The following is a 20,264-nucleotide window of genomic DNA, read 5'->3' on the forward strand; positions in this document are numbered from 1 at the left end:
GTCCATTTAAAGGGATATCAACCAGATTCCTTTTCCTATGGCTTCCTCAGGGTGTGAACAGTCTTTAGACATTGTTTCAAGCTTTTATTCTGAAAAATTAGCGAGATTTATCAAATCGCGTCAGTGGATAGACGGATGTCCTTCCATTAGTTCATGCTTGACATTTTCTTTCTCTCCTGTATTGAATAGTTTACAGTCCGGTTGAAATATTATCGATTATTTATGTTAAAAACAACCTGAGGATTGATTATTAAAAACGTTTGACATGTTTCTACGAACTTTACGAATACTACAGTATTTGGAATTTTCGTCTGTCGTTCATGACTGCTTGAGCCTGTTGACTTCTGAACATAACGCACCAACCAAATGGAGGTTTTTGGATATAAAAATAATATTTAGCAAACAAAAGGAACATTTATTGTGTAACTGGGAGTCTCGTGAGTGCAAACATCTGAAGATCATCAAAGGTAAGCGATTAATTTTATTGCTTTTCTGGCTTTCGTGACCAATCTACATTGCTGCTAGCTGTTCGTAATGTTTTGTCTAGTGATCGATAAACTCACAAACGCTTGGATTGCTTTCACTGTAAAGCATATGTTCCAAATCTGACACGATAGGTGGGTTAACAACAAGCTAAGCTGTGTTTTGGTATATTTCACTTGTGATTTCATGAAAATAAATATTTTTTGCATTTTTTATTTTATTTGGCGCTCTGCAATTCAGCGGTTGTTTACGAAAATGATCCCGTTAAAGGGATCCGTGCGCCAAGAGGTTCTTAACTTACTTGCCTAGTCAAATAACGGTTAAATAAAATACAAATACAAATAATAATAATAACCGTAGTCCCACAGAGGGAGAGATGGGAGATCCACTCATCTGCTCTAAATGAGCACCAGATCAATAGGAAAGCCCTTGATCCTGCACTCATTCCTCTGTCCCTGGACATCACACAGAGAAACAGGGGAAAGAGCTGGGGAGGGGGGCACCCACACATAGCACACTCTCACGCTGTAGAATAGACTGGGCCTATGATTAGATATATATTTTCTGATCATCGCCATTAAGAGCTGTTGACTTATATCAGACACAGCCTTTTCTATAGAAGTAAAGAGGAACTGGCATCAAGGGCATCGTTAAGGGGGGGGGGAAATATGAATGATTAATGTTCCCTAGCCCGGTAGGGGCCCCTAAATGTTTAGATAATTATTTGTTTATCATTTAAAAAATGTTATACAAAAAAATCTGTGATGAAAATGAAAACGTATACCCATAATCAGATCAGGCATCTCTACTCAACCACCCGTTTGTAAACCCCCCCCCCCCCCCCCCTCATAATGCACATGGTTGGGTCCATTCTCCAAGACGAGAAAAAATATACCGCTGATCTGACAGTTGCTCCTGAATGTAGGCTAAGTATTGACGAGAGGTAACCCCTCAAAAACGAAATAGGGTTTTCAGAAAAGGAAAGAAAGGAAACAGAGACAGCAAAATTCTGGAGAAAAAAATACTCACTACGTTTTTTCTCCAGAAAAAAAACGAGGAGAAGGATTTGAGTGGTAAGTCAGTGCAGACGGCCTGTCGAACTGAGTAGCCTAGCTAGCCAATATAGCTAGCTTGATAGCTACAGGTAGCTAGCTGCCTACCGTGGACTCACCAATATAGCTAGCTTGATAGCTACAGGTAGCTAGCTGCCTACCGTGGACTCACCAATATAGCTAGCTTGATAGCTACAGGTAGTTAGCTGCCTACCGTGGACTCATTCGGCTCGGTCAGAGCAGTAATTATTAACATAATGATGATGATAGCTACCAGCTATGGCTAACTAACTAATTAGATATTATAACAGTATTCCCCAATATTTGCGTGATACTTGTTAGCTAGCTAGGCTAAAATGAAAACCTAACACGTAGCCTACCTATCCATACTGTAACGTTAGATGCTGCTACTACTACTAACGTTACCGCTGTAGACAAAGATCCCAACATGTGTCTACTACATGAAGTTGAAACAGCAGACCTTCGACGTGAGGCAGGTGTTAGGTAGCAGAAGCAGCATAACTAGACAATTTTTTAAATTGTAAAGTTAGGCACATGATAACTTAGACACACTTAAATACGTATTATATTTGATATGTATACTATTAAAAAATACATATTTATTTCAGTAGTATACTTTTAGTATGGTAACCTTTTGTAAGAGCAAACATTAAACCTAAAATTCCCTTTGTTTACTAACTTCCTAGTGCCTAGAGAGCCCCAGGTAGGCAGAATCTCAGCAGAAAGCTGTCAGACAGACTAATGCAGGGAGGAGGAAGAGGAGTTAAAGAGTAGCAGCAGTGCCAGTGAAGGAGTGACAGAAGAGACTAAACAAACAAGTAGTAAGAGAAAGGAAGTGTATGGACAGATTTGAAGTGAGGAAGATGAGGTTTTAGATGATCCAGCACTGTGGCCAGAGAAAGTACAAGACCATGAAAGAGAAGCTATTGTTTCCAGACTAGCCAACAGGTGTGGTGAGGAGACATAACTGTATAAAATCGTGCCCCCAGACTCAGAAGGCAAGCCATTCCCCAACTATTTACAGTAAGTCAGCAAACGGAAGAGAAAAGGTGCAGAGACTGGCTTTTTTATAGTAAGAGTGTAAAAGCATTATATTGCATTCCATGTGTTCTTTTTTTCTCATGAGCAAAGTAAACCATCACCCAGTTCTCTGAAAAGTAAAGACAGCTATAAGATATCATCAGTGAAATGGTGAAGAATGTATGACAAACTACCAGAGCATGAGGATGGTGTCTCACAAGAACTGTTACTTGAAATGGAAAAATCTGCAGCATACCGTAACAACAGCTACAGGTATAGACAGTCAGCTGCAGTAACAAATCCAGTCAGAAATGTATAAACACAGAGCACTTCTATAAAGGATTTTGGATGTGACACTGTACTTAGCATCTAGGTATCTGCCATTCTGGGGGAAATCCCTCAATCTTGATGATGTGCATAATGGACATTACCTAGACTTACTGGAACTGTTGTCAAATTATGACCCGCTACTATGTGAGGACGACAAAAAGAATGGAGCACGACTGACTCATTACCTCAGCCCTGAGAGCCAAAACGTGTTCATAGGAATATGTGGTCAAAGGGTTTGGAAAACAATACTTTAATAGATAGCATCTTCTCTTTCATACTCGGTTATATGTGATGCAACTCCAGACATTTCCCATACTGAGCAAAATGTATTATTGGTGAGAAATGTACACAAAGATAAAGTTCAGGGAACAGGTGAATGGGAAATAATTGAACGTTTTCTTGAATTAAAAGACTTTGCTAGAAAGACAGGCAGTGACATTTCTGAAATGATTTTGAGTGCATTGGAAGGGCATGGTATTGACATAGCAGATTGCTGTGGTCAAGGCTATGATAATGGTGCACATATGTCAGGGAAAGTGAAGGTAGTTCAAGCACATATACTGCAAAAGAATCCACTAGCCACATACACACCTTGTGCCTCCCATACTCTTAATCTTGTGGGTATACATGCAGCTCAGTCGTGCCCAGAAGTATCAACCATTTTTAGCTGTGTATCGTCTTTACAATCAGTTCAGTGCCAGCTCAGAGCGATGGGCCATTCTCAAGGAAAAGTCTGGCTGCTGTCTTAACCGCCTTTCAGACATGTGTAGGAGTGCGTGTATTACTGCGGTCCGACCAGTGGCAACTCATTTACCGTCTATCATCAATGCCCTAGACATGCTTCTTTCCTCCTGCAGCCTGACAAACGAAGCCAGATCTGAGGCAAATGGTCTGAAAAGCTACTTCATGTCTTTCAAGGCAATCTTCCTGCTCACTTTCTGGGTAAAAGTTTTGCAGTGTATTGAGAATAGAAGCCTAATGATTCAGTCAGGAAATATTTTTCTGGACACTGAAGCAGCTCACATTAAGGCACTACAGGAAGAAATACAGGCTCTGCGTAATCAATGGGACGCTCTTCTGGCAGAAGCCTCCAATGTGGCAAATGAAATGAGTGTAACTACTCAGTTTCACAGTGAACATAGGAGCTGCCAGAAAAAAGAAAACGTTTCCTTGATGAGACTGAAGATGACATAGCAAATGAACAGAAGTCAGACACTGGATTTCACAACACAGTGTTTTATGTGGCTCTGGATAGTATGATCAGTCATTTGGACATGCGGTTCCACACGATTGCAGCAATATGCAAGGAGTTTTCACCAATACTTACACAAATTTAGTTTTGTAATTTTCCTAAATGTATCTTGCCACAAATTGAGAAGCAAGTACTCCAAAGATCTCACAGATGGATTTGAAAATGAAGTGCGACATATAAAGAAGATATATGGTGCCACTTTTTCAGATGGTCATCCTCCTGTAGAGCTCCTAAATACCATCCACAAGATGCAGCTACAGAGCATTTTTGGAGAGGTGTGCATTGCACTGAGAATCTTCTGTACAATGCCTGTAACAGTTGCTGGAGGTGAACGTGCCTTCAGTAAGCTGAAACTTATAAAGAACTATCTAAGATCTACAATGTGCCAAGACCGGTTGAACAGCCTTGCCATCCTTTCAATTGAAAACCAGTTAGCTAGAAAATGTTACTTTAAAGACATTATTAATGAGTTTGCTCACAAGAAGGGTTGACACTGGGCTCTTGGTGCAGTATAACCTGAGTTTTGTTTACAGGGAACAAACACAAGGACAAATGCCTTAAAACCTGTTCTACCCAAGCCTGCCCGGGGATGGGCAAAATACTGTTTCAGAATATTTTCTGCAATGGTTTATCTCCTGTTGAACATAATGTCTTGACACTACAGTTGCAGTTTCACAGATGCTTGTTTTCTGTAGGTACCAGATTTATGCCTGCAGTCCACATAGTATAGGATTTATTTTATTTTGGGTATGTTATTTAGCAATATATGTAGGAATTATGCATAGGGAAGAAGAGGGTTAGCCTTGTTTGTAAGAACTGGTAATAAATTCTTTAATCTGAAATATGGACCAATGGTAATTTCTTCATTAAAACTGACTACATAGCATATATGAAAAAAATAAGTCACCAATTGTGTAGTTATTTATAATAAAGCATCATAAAAACCTCATGACATAGACTGCTTTTGTTAACATTAGGAACGAAAAATGTTTGCATTACTGTTAATATAGGCAAAGGATGAAGGTGGAAACTAGAATCTGCACAATTGTAGTATAAAGCAGCAGAAGCGTATAGTTAGTACATTTAATAACACATATTGTTCAGTACGTTATTTTAATCTGAAACATTCTGATTTCTATGTTAGGGGCCCGGTAGTTATTTTTGGCAACGCCCCTGCATGTGATCAAGAAATAGCTGACTGAAACCTTCATTGGCAACGGAACATGATAGTGCAATTTTGTTTTGATTGTAGATTGCGGTATCTAGTGGTTGGTTTCGTGAACTGCAGCCTTACGGGTTTATATTTTCCCGCAAAAAAAGTGCCCTTTTGACGTGACCTACTTTGGAAAGATACGATGTTACAAACAAATTGTGAGAAATATCTACAATGTAACGCCTGCATATCAAAGGTTCTGACCATTTAATACAACGCAGGCAGCAGGATGACTTTATTTCCCTATCAGTAGCCGTATTTGTGCAGGAAAGCTGTAAACTTTAGTCATCTTTAATAATTTAAATAATATTGGCCGGCCAGATAATCTTCCTTATGGTACATATTTAACCCCCCCATAGTAATCAGACAGTTCTCATGGATCAGCTTTGACGGGAAAGAAACCCAGAAGAACCATACAGCCATGCGTCTTGTTTAGATGAAAAAGCGGACCCAAACTAAAGGCGGGATAATATACTCCTCCCACTGAGTAGTTCGTGAGCGTTGTATTGCTCCAGGGCTGCGCTAGTGCAGCGATTTGTAAATCATTTGTAATTGTAGACAATGAGACATCCATTGAAAAACATGGTAGTAAGATCAGCATATTTTTGCCTAAACTCAAATTTAGATTATCATTAGGTAAACTAGCCTATGTTACAAATACTACGCCTAGGCCTACTATGGGAGAGTATTTGTTTTGAGAGCTCTGTTTTTGGCGAAATTACTTTGTACGTAAGATGATATTTGACCTATTGAATAGAAACAGTTTTGATTATGCGTACAAAAACACGTGTAAATCATAACAATGTCAAAGTGAACCACGAGGGCTGCGCTGAGTCTTACGTCGTCTTTAAGGTATAGTTTTAAAAGGAGATGATTGCTGACAGCGATACAGACAGGTGCTATAACGGAACCTCACGAAGGTGAAGCAAAACGACCAAAACAAAACCTACAGTGAAAGTTCCTCAAAGAGCACATAATGGTGGCGAGGATGGCGAGCTGCGGAGCCACTTGTCACCTGGATGAAGGGTAAGCATCATAAATACATAGCCAAATAACGCCGAGGTTTAGAGCAGCCTATGATTGCATGAGGTTGCATTCACACTGACAAAGGATACGCGCGGCAATGTTTTGTCTAATCCCGAAATAGCTGCTTCCTTGTTGTTGCTTGCTACCCTTCGCTGGATCTTAGTTCTCGATTTATAAAGAAACATTTAAGACCCCAAATAGTTGCAACCATGTAATTTTATGTAATTGAATACATAGATCCCAAAAATGAAAGGAGGGGACGCCATGATCGCTTTGTAGCGCACATGATGCTCTGTTGACTGATCATAACAAAAGCATGCCCATCGCCAAGCAATATGGCTATACCGCGATTTATATCTATAGAACGATGTTATTCTGTAGGCCTACCCAATGCAACAATAATGTTGGGTTTCTCAATTAAAGCTTCTCTTTTAATTTGAAAGCAAAACCACTTGCATGTATCTAGCTTTGTTGTTATATGTATAGGAGTATATATGTAACAAAAGGTAGCTATAGAATAATCTTGAATTACATAGACTATTGGGACTTTTTCCAGTGAAACTTAATAATCAAGGACTTTTTTTTTTCTTTTTTTTTACACATATCACTTTTGTAACCACACGTGTTACTGCAATCATGGTAATGTTTCGTACCGTAAAATGTAGTTGTATAAATGTAGAAAACGTTCTACATTGTCTCCTTCGTGTCGTAAATAATGAATAGTGTTTGTGTGATGAGTAACCATGAACCCGAGGGAAGTGAAAGGTGAGAGATATGAATCTGGTGACTTGTATCCAAGGGGAACACTAGGCCTATCGTTAGTGTGGTTGCCTGGTTTCTATCACGCCAGAGGCTGCTGGAGAAACAAGACACGTTGGGCACCTTGCCACCATGCCACACCCTTTCGCCACTGACTGAAATAATCTGAATTCAGTTTAGACAATTCAACGCTCAGATCACTGAAGAGGTTTGAGTGTCACCGAAGTGCTGATTTATATAGATATTCAATTATACTGAACAAAAATGTAAACGCAACATGTAAAGTGTTGGTCCTATGTTTCATGAGCTGAAATAAAAGATCCCAGAAATGTCCGTGCGCACAAAAAGCTAATTTCTCTAATTTTGTGCACAAATGTGTTTACATCCCTGTTAGTGTGCATTTCTCCATTACCAAGACAATCAATCCACCTGACAGGTGTGGCATATAAAGAAGCTTATTAAAAAGGTTCACCGTGTGCAGGTTCACCTTGTGCTGGGGACAATTTAGTGGCTATTCTAAAATGTGCAGTTTTGTCACACAACACAATGCCTCAAGTTTTGATTGAGTTTGCAATTGGCATGCTGACTGCAGGAATGTCCACCAGAGCTGTTGTCAGAGAATTGAATGTTAATTCCTCTACCATAAGCTGCCTCAAACGTAGTTTTAGAGAATTTGGAGAACGTTCAACCGGCCTCACAACCACACACCATGTGTAACCACGCCAGACCAGGACCTCCACACCCGGTTTCTTCACCTGTGGGATCGTCTGAGACCAGCCACCCGGACAGCTGATGAAACTGAGGAGTATTTATGTCTGTAATAAAGCCCTTTTGTGGGGAAAAACTCATTCTGATTGGCTGGGCTGGCTCCCAAGTGGATGGGCCTATGCCACCCCAGGCTGTGACTGCACCCCTGCCCAGTCATGTAAAATCTGTAGATTAAGGCCTAATTAATTTATTTCAGTTGACTGATTTCCTTATATGAACTGTAACTCAGTAAATTGTTGAAATTATTGCATGTTGCATATATTTTTGTTCAGTATACTTAAAAATAAAATGCACAATACCTGCAGAATATATGACCCCTCATAAAAGCATAACTTTTCCCCCCCAGACTTATTGACAGTTTTGTGTATCATTAAGGCTGTTGCATTAATGGTGTATGATATGTTAACCTACTGAGGTACGCAAGGCTAAATTGGAGCTGTTACATAAACTATAACACTAGCACTAACTGACTATTGCCTATCTCTTGTTCACAGGCTTTCAGTGTGTTCATGTAAGGCTGTAGGAAACATGCAAAAATAAACTGTGGTATCGCACCACAGAAGTGAGAGAGAAAAGGAAGGGGGGGTTGTTTTGTATGAAAATGAGTGGGAAGGGCAGAGTACATGTCTGAACGTGAGGGCAGAGTACATGTGTGAATATGACTGCCATGGAAACGTATAACAATTGTGTTGTGATACAGAAACCTGTTGGCTGAGTGAACATTGACCTTGAAAAGTAAACCGTTTTCCCTGTACATCTGTCTTGAGTACAGTGAGGATGAGGACCACTGGCTTATCAGGTTTCATTAAATCTTCGATACACAGTACTAGAAATAGCCTATGAATTTTGGTCACAATTCAATCATTGTTTTAGGACCTTATCTGCAGTTACCATGCACAGTTATCATGATTCATTACATTCTTATTATCAAAGAGCTTATGAAAACATGGCAACTTAGTAAAGTGTTTCTACTGTATTCCTCATCTCTTCTGTGGTAAAGCACTAAAGACTACACTTGAGTCAACTCTGGCTTTTGATCACCTAAAGTGCAGTATTTTTACGATCGAGAAAAATAAGAAAAAATACTGTTGACCTTGTTCCCTGCGCATGCTGAACGTGTTCTTCTTGTGAGGTTGGCACCATGACGAATGCACTTTCTATTATCACTAGCTCTACACTGAGCCCCTGGGCGGCAGGCGCCCATAGACGTGTTCACACAAGTCACAGACTGAATCAACAAGTGGCACGCTTTGTCTGAGTCTGAGAGACAACTTCTGGATGATACACATTATTATGGGTTATATAAACTTGTAACACTGCTGACTACAAAACCCTTCCATTTGATCAACTTTTGGTGTTCTCTGGTACTGTCTCTTTAAGAATTTACGGTTTAGAATCACAGGCACTATTATCAGCCAGTACCTTTCCATGGCTTTGCAGTACCAGCCGTGCAACATTAGTGTGTAAAACTGGGTCAGGATGTAGGGGGTGGGGGTTCCACACCACACCACACTGAAGGATGGGCTGGTGTCATGAATTTGACATTTTGGCAGCCCTTTCTGTTTTTGTGCCTCAGTTGAATGAGCGTGTGAGTGTATATCAGAGAGAGGAAGTTGAGACACAGATGGGTCTGCAGCTGGACAGTTCAGCTCCACCCCCTCTCCTCCACACCCCTAATCCCCTCCCCCACTGGTCCATAAACTGAAGCTGTATTCTCTTAACTCCAGGATTTTGATAATGTCTTGGGATGCCCTTATCATGTCCTTTCTCTTTTAACCTACAGAGATGGAGACGTCCCTGCCCCTGACCAGAAGGGTAAGCACCATTCGATCTTGGTTTGTGCATGACATGTTTTGTTTTGTCTCATGTGGCAAAAAGTCTTGAATGAATGTAATCTGAAATGAGTCCAGCAGATGGCAGTCAACACCAGTAAAAAGATCTGTGTGTCTGTCTGGTGTATATTGGGCTGATTTAAAGCAGGCTGTCAGAGAGTAGACGGAGTGGATGTTAGATGAGGCAGATAGGAGGCAAATGAGGACACAGATGGAGGGAGGGAGAGAGAGTGACGGATGTATTTATTTAACCTTTATTTAACTAGGCAAGTCAGTTAGAACAAATTCTTATTTACCATGATGGCAAATGAGGACACAGATGGAGGGAGGGAGAGAGAGCGACGGATGTATTTATTTAACCTTTATTTAACTAGGCAAGTCAGTTAGAACAAATTCTTATTTACCATGATGGCCTACCCCAGCTAAACGCTAACCCAGACGACGCTGTGCACCGCCCTATGGGACTCCCAATCACAGCCGGTTGTGATACAGCCTGGAATCGAACCAGGGTCTGTAGTGAAGCCTCTAGCACTGAGATGCAGTCACTTAGACCGCTGCGCCACTCGGGAGCCCAAAGAGAGAGGAGAGAGAGACTTGGCTGGTTCTCAGTCTGAGGTGAGGCTCCTTGCCCCAGTAAGGAGCCTGTCCTTTCTGGGGCAGGGAGCCTCACCTCCGACTGAGAACCAGCCAGGTCTCTCTCTCCTCTCTCTTTGGGCTCCTAAGTGGCGCAGCGGGGATTCCTCTCTGCCAATGCCAGGCTCTCAGCCAGAAGGCCTATCCCACACTCACTCCGGCTGGGTACAGATAGCAAACAGCTCCCCCTGCCCCTGGAGTCAAAACCATTTGCTTTTGAGAAATGGTTTCACCAAAGCTGTGTTGTATTCATTAGGTATCTCGTAGCTTATTTTCAAAGATGCATCACAAAATCAAAACAAATCCAACAAAAATCACTATTATGACCATTTGCATGTCAATTAATCGTTACCCATAATCATCACAGCCCTACTTTAGATGCATTTACAGTATGAAGCATACCAGTTTATAAGTCATTCTGAATTTCTGAATGAGAGTATCTGCTTCTGTAAATGACTAAAATGAAAGTGCAAACAGTTACAGCACTGACACAGGGGCCCTCAGGACTATACATAGGAAAACCACAGACATCACTGAATTACAATACGCTCATGTACATACTGTATACAGTGTGCATTCATATAAATTAGTGAGTAATCAGAGTGGAAGTTTCAGATGAGCAATGTGGTGTGACGTGAGTGAAGAGGGTTTACACTGATGAGCTCATCAGAGTTAACTTATTCACAGTTTGACAGCAGACAGCAGAAGTGTAACGTTTTGATAAGTCAGACAGTAAATAAGAGGCTTCCAAAACGATAATGTATGACAATTTTCTCAGTAATATGCCTATGTTAGGGTAGACATGAGTAGAGACTCTCAGATCCCCCTTCTAGGTCTTGTCAGAGAGCTCTCAGGGGATGGGCTGGTGTCGTTTGGGGCTGGTTCTACAGAGGGCCAGTCCCCCGGGGTTACAGTAAACCTCTGCATTATGGGTAAAGTGGGGTGGAAAGATGGAGGGAGGAGAGTTCCTAATCCCATATTAACCCCTTACCCAAGACACCTCTAATGAATGTTCTGTTGTCCCAGGTAATCTGACTGAAAGTTATAACAGTGGCTCAGGTAGGCACACCTTTGCAGTATATTTCTATGTTCCTTGTATAGAAATCCTTATAGAAATCCCCACACACACAAACACACACATCGTCCTCTCTGTGAACACTACTCAAACAGAACTCTAATGGTCTCTGAGCTGCTTTAGGCCTATAGAACCCCCCCCCCCCCAAGTCATTTTTGAACTACCAATCAATTTCCCTCACCCCTCTCTGTTTGAAAGTACGTTTAGAATGAGAAAAGTTTTCAAAGTTCATCCCTCCATGACTTATGGATTTTTTTTCTGACAGACAATGCAGGGACATCTACAGAGGAGAGTTCTGAAGATGAGGAGGATTCTGGTGAGCGGCTGCTAGAGCACAAAATCCATTACAGTATGAATCTTCAGGCTTTATCCCATCCTCTAACATAACCTTCTCTCTTTTTGTCTTTCGCCAGACGGCGCTGCTGAGAAAGGAGGAGGTGAGAAAAACACAGCCTCATTCTCTCAGCTTCATCAAAAATTATTTCCAAACGATGACGATACATGGTCACACCAGCACCTGGCTTGTTTGGATATTTAAAAAGAAATAATTGTATTATTTTTTTGGCTTGTCCCAAAATAATCAGAGGAGCCTGACGTTGAGGATTCCTGTAATGGTGAGTGGGAACTATAGCACAATGCCTTAGAGTACATCTGCCTCATGGTGCCTCTGAAATACAGATGAATAGGCTCTTTCACCTCAGAATGACCTGAGAAGAATGCCTGCTCCTCTCCCCCAACTTCCTTCATGGGGAGTAACTTCTCTTTCCGCAGAATCGGAGTCGGCTCCTCAACCTGATGCAGAGGTGTCCCTTGCTAAAGGTATCCTCAGTTTGACAAAAGTCATTCTACTATCAAATGTTTAGCTTCTTCCACTTAAGGCCTAACTATCCTAGACAAAGGAGATTGTAATGGTTGAAAGGCTAGAGAGAGGATATTTGGGTTCATTCATAGGTTTATGAAAATGTGTCTGCAAATCAAAGCCTGAGAGGTAGAGTATTCCCCAAGAGGGAGTGCCTAGTTTGACTATTGATCTCTCCTTTGTCAGATGTGCCCCCCAAGACATGTGAAAAATGCAAGGCTATCCAGCAGGTGAGCACATTTGTTGGATTGTGGAATTGAATGGTAATTGTGTAATAAAGCTTCAGAGACGTACAGTATGGCTGTAGACTCACTAGAGGAACGGGCTAATCTTAGGACCATGTCTGTTTCTCTATCAGAGTCAAGGCAATGATCTGGTTACTCCCAGGAAGATCTCTAAAGGACGCCTACAGTGAGTGTACCTCTTCTACCTGTAGCCTTGTTCCATCTCTTTCTCACTCAGCCTCTCCTTCTCTCGCTCTTTTTTCCTCCATCTCTAAATCTTTCTGGTTCTGTGTGTCAGGGTGCAGCTGGAGGGAGAGGGGGCATATGAGTGCTCCGTCACCGGCCTGGTGTTTGAGGTGTCGGAGAGAGTCCTGATCCGCTACTCGGTCCTGTCCTGGTCCAAGTTCGGCATGTTCCTCGGGGACTCCTGGAGGTTCGCTGGGCCCATCTTCAACGTGGACTGTGTCAACAGCCCCTCATCCATCCTGACCTCCATCCAGTTCCCCCACTCCCTCTGCCTCGCTGACCCCGACAGTGAAATGACCTTCAGTGTCCTGCATATGAAGGACAGCTGTCCGGTGATTGAGCCCTCGGTTGACCACTCTGGCAGCCATGTAAAGTGGCGTGTGTCGTCCCTGTCCCCGGTGGGGCCCATTGTCCAGAGCAGCAAGCCTGTAGAGCACCACGGGGTGGTCCTGGTGTTTAAGGAACTGGCTCTGAACAACTCCTACTCCTTTCGCATTTACCTGGCCACCAACAACTCCTCCGACATTAAGGTGAGATGGACACAGGGTGGGTGTGGATCATTACTGTAGCATGTTACTGAGTCAGAGCAAAGAGGTGAACATGATCAGACAGATTGTAATGCCCACTGGCCTGACTTCCTGGCACTCTGTGCCTTTCTCACTATGGTCTCTACTGAGGGAAGTCACACTGGAAGTCTGCGGTCTGTTTGTGTGTGTTTGTGTGTGTGTGTGTGTGTGTGTGTGTGTGTGTGTGTGTGTGTGTGTGTGTGTGTGTGTGTGTGTGTGTGTGTGTGTGTGTGTGTGTGTGTGTGTGTGTGTGTGTGTGTGTGTGTGTGTGTGTGGTGATCAAGATGAGTTCATTTGTCACTGTATCAGAAGGCATTGGTGCGTATTAATGAACACAAATGATTGTGTATTGATTTGTGTATCTGTATCTAGGAACAACTCCGATGGAAACCCCAATCCTAATACATTAGATCTGAATCTAGTCCAGTGGGCAACATTGGTTAAAATGACAATGTTTTGCCAACTGGTAGGGTTAGATTGGGATAGTAACACCATGTTATATCAAATACAGACCACAGTGAATGGTCACGTCACCCAGTTCCTGAAATGTGGTTTGAGCCCTGGTAGTGTGTAGTAGTATCAGTGGTGAGGGAAATGACTGAGCGCAACAGAGACCCACATCAGAGCACTCAGCTTCAGAACAGCCCATTTAACCCTACCTTACTGGTCAGGGAAAGGAGTTGTTGACCGTTAGTCAACAATGACCAAATTGACTATGGAAAGCATCTCCCTCAACCAGCTCCCAGGTTTCCTGACCAGGGAATAGACCCCCCCCCCCATTATTGGAATCCATCACTAACCTACAGTATGGTAAATCACTGGTTCTCTTCTATCTATTCCTCCATTTTACTGTCTCTCTGCCTCTTTCTCCTCATTTACCACCCCTCACTCCAGGACATAGGGAAGGAGGTGCGTTGCTCCAAGAGGCGTTACCTGAAGGTAGAAAAGCCACCCACCTGTAAGCTGGATGAGAGGAGGTACCGCCTCATGAGTGAACCAGAGGGAGACATCAGCCCTGCGGTGAGGGTTCATTCATCCATTACTGCATAACCAGTAAGCACTGACCTATGTACTGTACACTGAGTGTACAAAACATTAAGAACACCTTCCTAATATTGAGTTGCACCTCCTTTTGCCCTCAGAACAGCCTCAATTCGTCGGGGCATGGACTCTACAAGGTGTCAAAGCGTTCCACAGGGATGTTGGCCCATGTTGACTCCAATGCTTCCCACAGTTGTGTCAAGTTGGCTGGATGTCCTTTGGGTAGTGGACCATTTTTGATACACACGGGAAACTGTTGAGTGTGAAAAACCCAGTAGCGTTGCAGTTCTTGACACAAACTGGTGTGCCTGGCACCTACAACCATACCCTGTTCAAAGGCACTTCATTCTTTTGTCTTGCCCATTGACCTTCTGAATGGCACACATACACAATCCATGTCTATTGTCTCAATGCTTAAAAATCCTTCTTCAACCTGTCTCCTCCCCTTCATCTTCACTGATTTTAGTAGATTTTGTTAACTCAAAATGACACAACGACAAGGTTCCAGTTTAACAACTTTTATTTCACTGTATTTCCACAGTACATAGTTCCATCACACTCAGGCCAGGTCCATCTCCAAAGAGACTACTGCGCAAGTGTACTAATAACAGAGTGATAGCACCGTAATAACAGAAATATAGGGACACTTAAAACATTCATTTAACAGCTGATATCAATAAGGGATAATAGGATTCACTTGGTCAGTCTATGTCATGGAAAGAGCAGGTGTTCTTAATGTTTTGTATACTTAGTGTATGTATGTACTATGTGTGTGTATTCATATATCTGTGTTGTGTGTGTGGTGTCCTGCAGGACTTGCAGTTCACGCTGGCCGTGACTAAATTGAAGGGATATTTTGAGGCGTTCTTTGAGCAGCCCCCTCCCTTCAAGCTCTCCCTCATAGAGACAGAGTCCGACCAGACTGTGTGGTCAGCCACCATCAGAGAAGGTACGTACACACCTGTCTGTAATGTGTTGTGGGTGAAGGTGCAGGACATTCATTTGTCTTCCTCTCAGGTGACTGTGTGGACAATGCAGTTGAAAAACCAAGGAAACGGACAGATAGTAAGTTTGTCATTTTTGTTTGCCCCTCTCAATATTGGCATCAACAGTTCACTTTATTCCCGTGTATGTTCGAGATATCTACTTGTCTGTACACAAGCACTTTTCATCCATCATTAAAAGTAGCTTTTGATTGACAGTGATTTTCTCTTCTGTAGGCAGGAAGAGAAGCACCAGCACATCAGAGGAAGAGATGACCAATAAGAGACCTCGATGCGCAGATGAGTCAGGTGATGGTTTGAACACATCCAATGTGTCATTTGCTGTTATTACTGTGGTCTTATTAATGTTGAGTTGCTGTTCAGAATGAAAAGTCTGACGTTCCTCTGTTGTCCCCAGACGGAGTGCGGACAGTGCAGGTCCCAGACGTGTCGTCCAAGCAGCTGATGCAGGTGGCTAAGCGGCTGGGGAAGGAGTGGAAGCAGGTGGCTATCGGTTGCCTGGACCTGTCCTCCAAAGAGCTGGACGATATTCAGGCCAGCGAGGAGGATGTCATCATGCAGAGGTACAGTAGATAGATATAGTATCTGCACCCTTAAAGCTCAACTTTATATTACTTGCCAGCCATTATTTTGGGGGTTTTTAATTGAAGCATTCCTGGCATAACCAATCATACAATAATTGTACAATAACCTACTTTCTTTGATTCATATTTTTGGTGAAGATTTATTTTTTAGATAATGATTTATTTTTTAGATAATGTGACCTCCGTTTGTCTTGTGTTTCAGGTTTAAGGCATTGGAGCGCTGGAAGACTAGCAGGCCGAAGGGTGAGGCCACTGTCGCTCACCTCTTGAAGAGCCTACAGGAGTTGGATGACCTGCCCAATGAGGTCCACCAGACACTGCAAGGTTAGAGACACACCAGTGGAGGCTGCTGCGGGGAGAACAGCTCATAATATTGTCTGGAATAGAGCAAATGGAATGGCATCAAACACATGGAAACCATGTGTTTGATGTATTTGATACCATTCCACCTATTCCGCTCCAGCCACAACCATGAGCCCATCCTCCCCAATTAAGGTGCCACCGTCCTCCTGTGAGACACATTAGACTAGAGCCACTCACACTCACTGACCTGTCTGCACACACACATTTGTACTCATGCTTGTCTCCTAACTTACACCAATTTCTGTCTCTCTTTCTGTCTGTCTGTCTCTGTCTGTGTTCTCTTCAGATATGAAGGACAATAAAGCTGCCAAATGACATCTTTAGCCTCCCTAGGTCCCTGCCTTTCCACAGCCCTGTCGTCAGTAAGACAGAGAGACAATTGGTGAGAGACGTTTGAACTCTTTATTTGAAGACAGAAATCTCTCTACTTTATGCTGTATGGCTGGGGTACTCAACTCTTACCCTATGAGGTGCGGAGCCTTCTGGTTTTCTGTTCTACCTGATCATTAATTGTACACACCTGGTGACTCACATTTAAATCAGTCCCTGATTAGAGGGGAACAGTGACAAAATTCAGTGGAACTGGCTTCAAGGTTCAGAGTTGAGTTTGAGGGCTGTATGGAGTAGGATGAATGTTTTCTCTAGACCAGATATGGGCAACTCCAGTCCTCAGGGGCCTGATTGGTGTCATACTTTCCCCCCATCCCTAGCAAACACAGCTGATTCAACTAATTGCATTCTAAATGGAAGATCATAATTAGTTGATTATTGGAGTCCGGTGTTAGCTGGGGGAAAAGTGTGACGCCAATCCAGCCCCTGAGGACTGGAGTTGCCCGTCCTTGCTCTAGAGGCTGATCTAAGGTCAGCTTTGCATACCTCCTTCATAAATTGAGTATTTGAGGAGGGTACATTGATCCTAGATCAGAAGCATTATGTGTCCCGGCACTCCAGCCTAGCACTGTCACCCCCTCTCAGCCCAAGACAATTGCCTTCAACTGAAATGTTTGATTTCTGTAGACCTGGATGCTGGATCTGGAGAACTTTGTGCCCCACCTAGTAGTGATATTTAGTAGTGGGAAACCCTGGCTTTTCACCCCTCCCAAAGACAATTTCACCAAAGCCTTTAATCTTGAAGGGTCATTCTCTTAGATGTTCACAAATGGTCCATTAATCTGGAATAATGCAGAGACGTGCCTGAAGCTGTAGAGGTACCCCAAACAGCCAGGAGCTAATGCTACGACCCGCGGTGCAGAGAAGACTTGTTATATCATAGATGAGCTCTGGGAGCTAAAGTGTAGCCAGTAACAGACATGGTGCTGCAGTATGAAAACTGCTGACAAACTTATGGGGAGTTGTATATTTTGTATGTTGATATTTGTCATTCAAGGCATTACCACTTAATCATGGAATTGGACCAACTACTCAAGGAGTGTAGCTGTACTTTTTATACTGTGTACATATTTTCTCTGTATTTAAAATATACTGTGATTGTTTTTATTTTTGTACAGTTTGTGTTTGTTAGTTTTTATGTGGGTTATGACCAAATTGAGCCTGTCAAACTTAGTGGTGATAGATAAGCTTCATCTCAGAGAAAAGATTGGTAATATTTACTTTTGTTTAGCCTGAATCGTGTCCATTCTGTAGCCTGGAAATCATGCTCAGTGCATTTGAACATGGTGGGATTGAATGAATTCCAGAAACCACTAATTTAGGAGAGTATTTTTAGTTAATAAAAAGGGGTACTAACTCATTTTAAACACCTTTCAATAGGGATGTCACTATTGCCGATACTGGGATCCAAATACCTCAGGGAGAGTAACAACGATTAACTGTTGAAATTATGAATGGGAAAACCACGAGTTCAGTGGTAAATTGGGTATTGGATGCCATTTGCAAGTGTGTACATATGTTTACACTCAGAGTGATCTCTCAAAGTCCATAATTTAATATTCCAGTCCTTACATGTGCACTTCTGTAATGTTACACTTCAGGTATGGGCCTTCTTAGGGCTCTGGGTGTGGTGCCTAAGATTACAAATCATTGACTGAATAAAATCTTTTTTTTGAAAGATGAATTAATTTATTTCATTGCAAATAGTTTTCAGCTAGTAGAGGTAGGCCTACAGCTTGATGGAGGTCTTCATGACTGTTAGTAAACACAAATGTATCATTAAGTCATAGCCTACAGGTTCAGTGGCCTTTACAGAATTGCTTGACTAATAATGACCATGCCAAGTTGGGAACCAACAGGACCCTGAACAGCTTCTACCCCCAAGCTATAAGACTGCTAAATAGTTAGTTAAATAGTTAACCAATAGCCAGGAATATCTGCATTTACCCTTTTTGCACTAACTCTTTTGACTCATGACATACACTGCTGTTGCTGTTTTATCTATCCTGTTGCCTAGTCACTTTATCCCTACCTATATGTACATATCTACCTCAATTACCTTGTACCTCTTCACATTGACTATGTACTTGTTTCTTGTGTTATTTTTCTCTTCATTTTTCTTTTTTTTCTTCTCTGCATTGTTAGAAAGGGCCCATAAGCATGTGACAAATAAAATGTAATTTGATTATGATTTAATTTGCCAGTGGTGTTAAGTAAAAATACCCTGAAGAACTACTTAAGAAGTTTTCTTGGGTATCTGTACTTTACTACTTATATTTTTGACAACTTTTACTTCACTACATTACTAAAGAAAATAATGTACTTTTTTTACTCCCATGCATTTTCACTGACACCCAAAAGTACTCCTTACATTTCAAATGCTCAGGCAGGACGGCAATATAATCCAATTCATGTCTCTGATCTTGCGGACTCACTAAGCACAAATATGGTGTTTTTTAAATGTTTTCTGAGTGAAGTGAGTGTGCCCCTGGCTATCCATAAATAATTAGAAAACAATAAAATTGTGCCATCTGATTTGCATAATATAAGGGATTTGTATAGCATTTACTTGTACTTTTTACTTTTACTCAAGTATGACAATTGAGTCATTTTCCCACCACTATACACCACCACTGTACATTTCAAACCAGATACTTTGACTTTTACTTCTCAAATAGTATTTTACTGAGTGACTTTCACTTTTACTTGAGTCATTTTGTGTTAAGGTATCTTTACTTTAATTCATGTATGACAATTTAGTACTTTTTCCACCACTGGACCTTGCCTCTTTTTGCATTCCTTTAGTTATTTAACCATATAAATATAACGAAGAATCATTTTAATTCTACGGTAATAACCATAGAAATAGAATCCCGAGAAGGGGCTTATTTAGACTGGTAAACTCATGGGTACACTCCATATGGCTGCTATTGTGAACAATGTCCATGGCAATTTGGAATGTTCTATCAACTGCTGCTGGATTGCCATGGTAATGTAGAATGCTTATTGAAATGATGCTAAGTGATGTGGTTTACAATCAAGTTGTCATCTGAACCTAGGGTTATGAAAGCACCCTGACCAGTATTACCAAAATATCCGCAACTACAGATATCACAAAGATCCCGATACTGCACGGGATGCTGAAAACGAAGGTAAATACTGACCAGGATGCAGCGAAAAAATGACAATCGCAGGACCTCGGGTCATGAGCTGCGGCCAATGGTGGGTGAACCCTCCCTGGAACCGTCACGACTTTCCCAGGTCCCGGCAGACTGGACCCGCGAGACATCCGGAGACGTGTGGGAGGATGAGGGTGGGCAGCTCATTATTACACCTGTCGGTCGCTCACGACCTCCGGGCAGATGGCTGAAATCAAAGTCCGGCTGGGATGATTGCGCCCCGAATGACTCCATTCACACGGTGTCGCAGTTGACTAATGGGCACGATGATAACAAGGACTCTTGCCATCCTCAGGGAGACACTGTAGATGGGGCAGAAATGTTCACATCACCTGAGCCGGATG

At 42.1% G+C, this 20,264-nt stretch overlaps 1 protein-coding gene across 6 annotated transcripts; it reads left to right on the forward strand.

Moving 5' to 3' along the window:
* The first annotated feature begins 5,872 nt into the window (after positions 1-5,872).
* Positions 5,873-18,932, forward strand: LOC139548920 (uncharacterized). 6 transcript variants are annotated; one of them, XR_011669790.1, is made up of 18 exons: positions 5,874-6,397; positions 9,708-9,739; positions 11,416-11,448; positions 11,730-11,780; positions 11,878-11,901; positions 12,049-12,078; positions 12,236-12,283; positions 12,510-12,553; positions 12,682-12,734; positions 12,846-13,323; positions 14,254-14,379; positions 15,214-15,349; positions 15,418-15,465; positions 15,621-15,692; positions 15,802-15,967; positions 16,191-16,312; positions 16,638-16,733; positions 17,369-18,932. XR_011669790.1 is itself a non-coding variant. In XM_071358877.1 (17 exons), exons 4-17 carry the CDS (start codon positions 11,733-11,735, stop codon positions 16,664-16,666), a joined length of 1,494 nt encoding a protein of 497 aa, XP_071214978.1. In that variant the 5' UTR covers positions 5,874-6,397; positions 9,708-9,739; positions 11,416-11,448; positions 11,730-11,732; the 3' UTR covers positions 16,667-18,932. The 6 variants fall into 6 exon arrangements, 5 of the variants coding, with proteins under 5 accessions (XP_071214979.1, XP_071214976.1, XP_071214978.1 ...); XM_071358877.1 differs by having other exon boundaries at positions 12,166-12,283; positions 16,638-18,932; XM_071358874.1 differs by having other exon boundaries at positions 16,638-18,932.
* Positions 18,933-20,264: the final 1,332 nt, after the last annotated feature.

The sequence above is a fragment of the Salvelinus alpinus genome, chromosome 22, assembly GCF_045679555.1.
Source record: "Salvelinus alpinus chromosome 22, SLU_Salpinus.1, whole genome shotgun sequence".
Classification (NCBI taxonomy): domain Eukaryota; kingdom Metazoa; phylum Chordata; class Actinopteri; order Salmoniformes; family Salmonidae; genus Salvelinus; species Salvelinus alpinus.

Coding starts and splice junctions, on each gene's coding strand:
- LOC139548920 (XM_071358874.1), top strand. CDS start 6,348: ATGGTGGCGAGGATGGCGAGCTGCGGAGCCACTTGTCACCTGGATGAA. Junction 11,449..11,729: donor AAGTTATAACAGTGGCTCAG/GTAGGCACACCT, acceptor TTTTTCTGACAG/ACAATGCAGGGACATCTACA. Junction 13,324..14,253: donor ACAACTCCTCCGACATTAAG/GTGAGATGGACA, acceptor CCCTCACTCCAG/GACATAGGGAAGGAGGTGCG.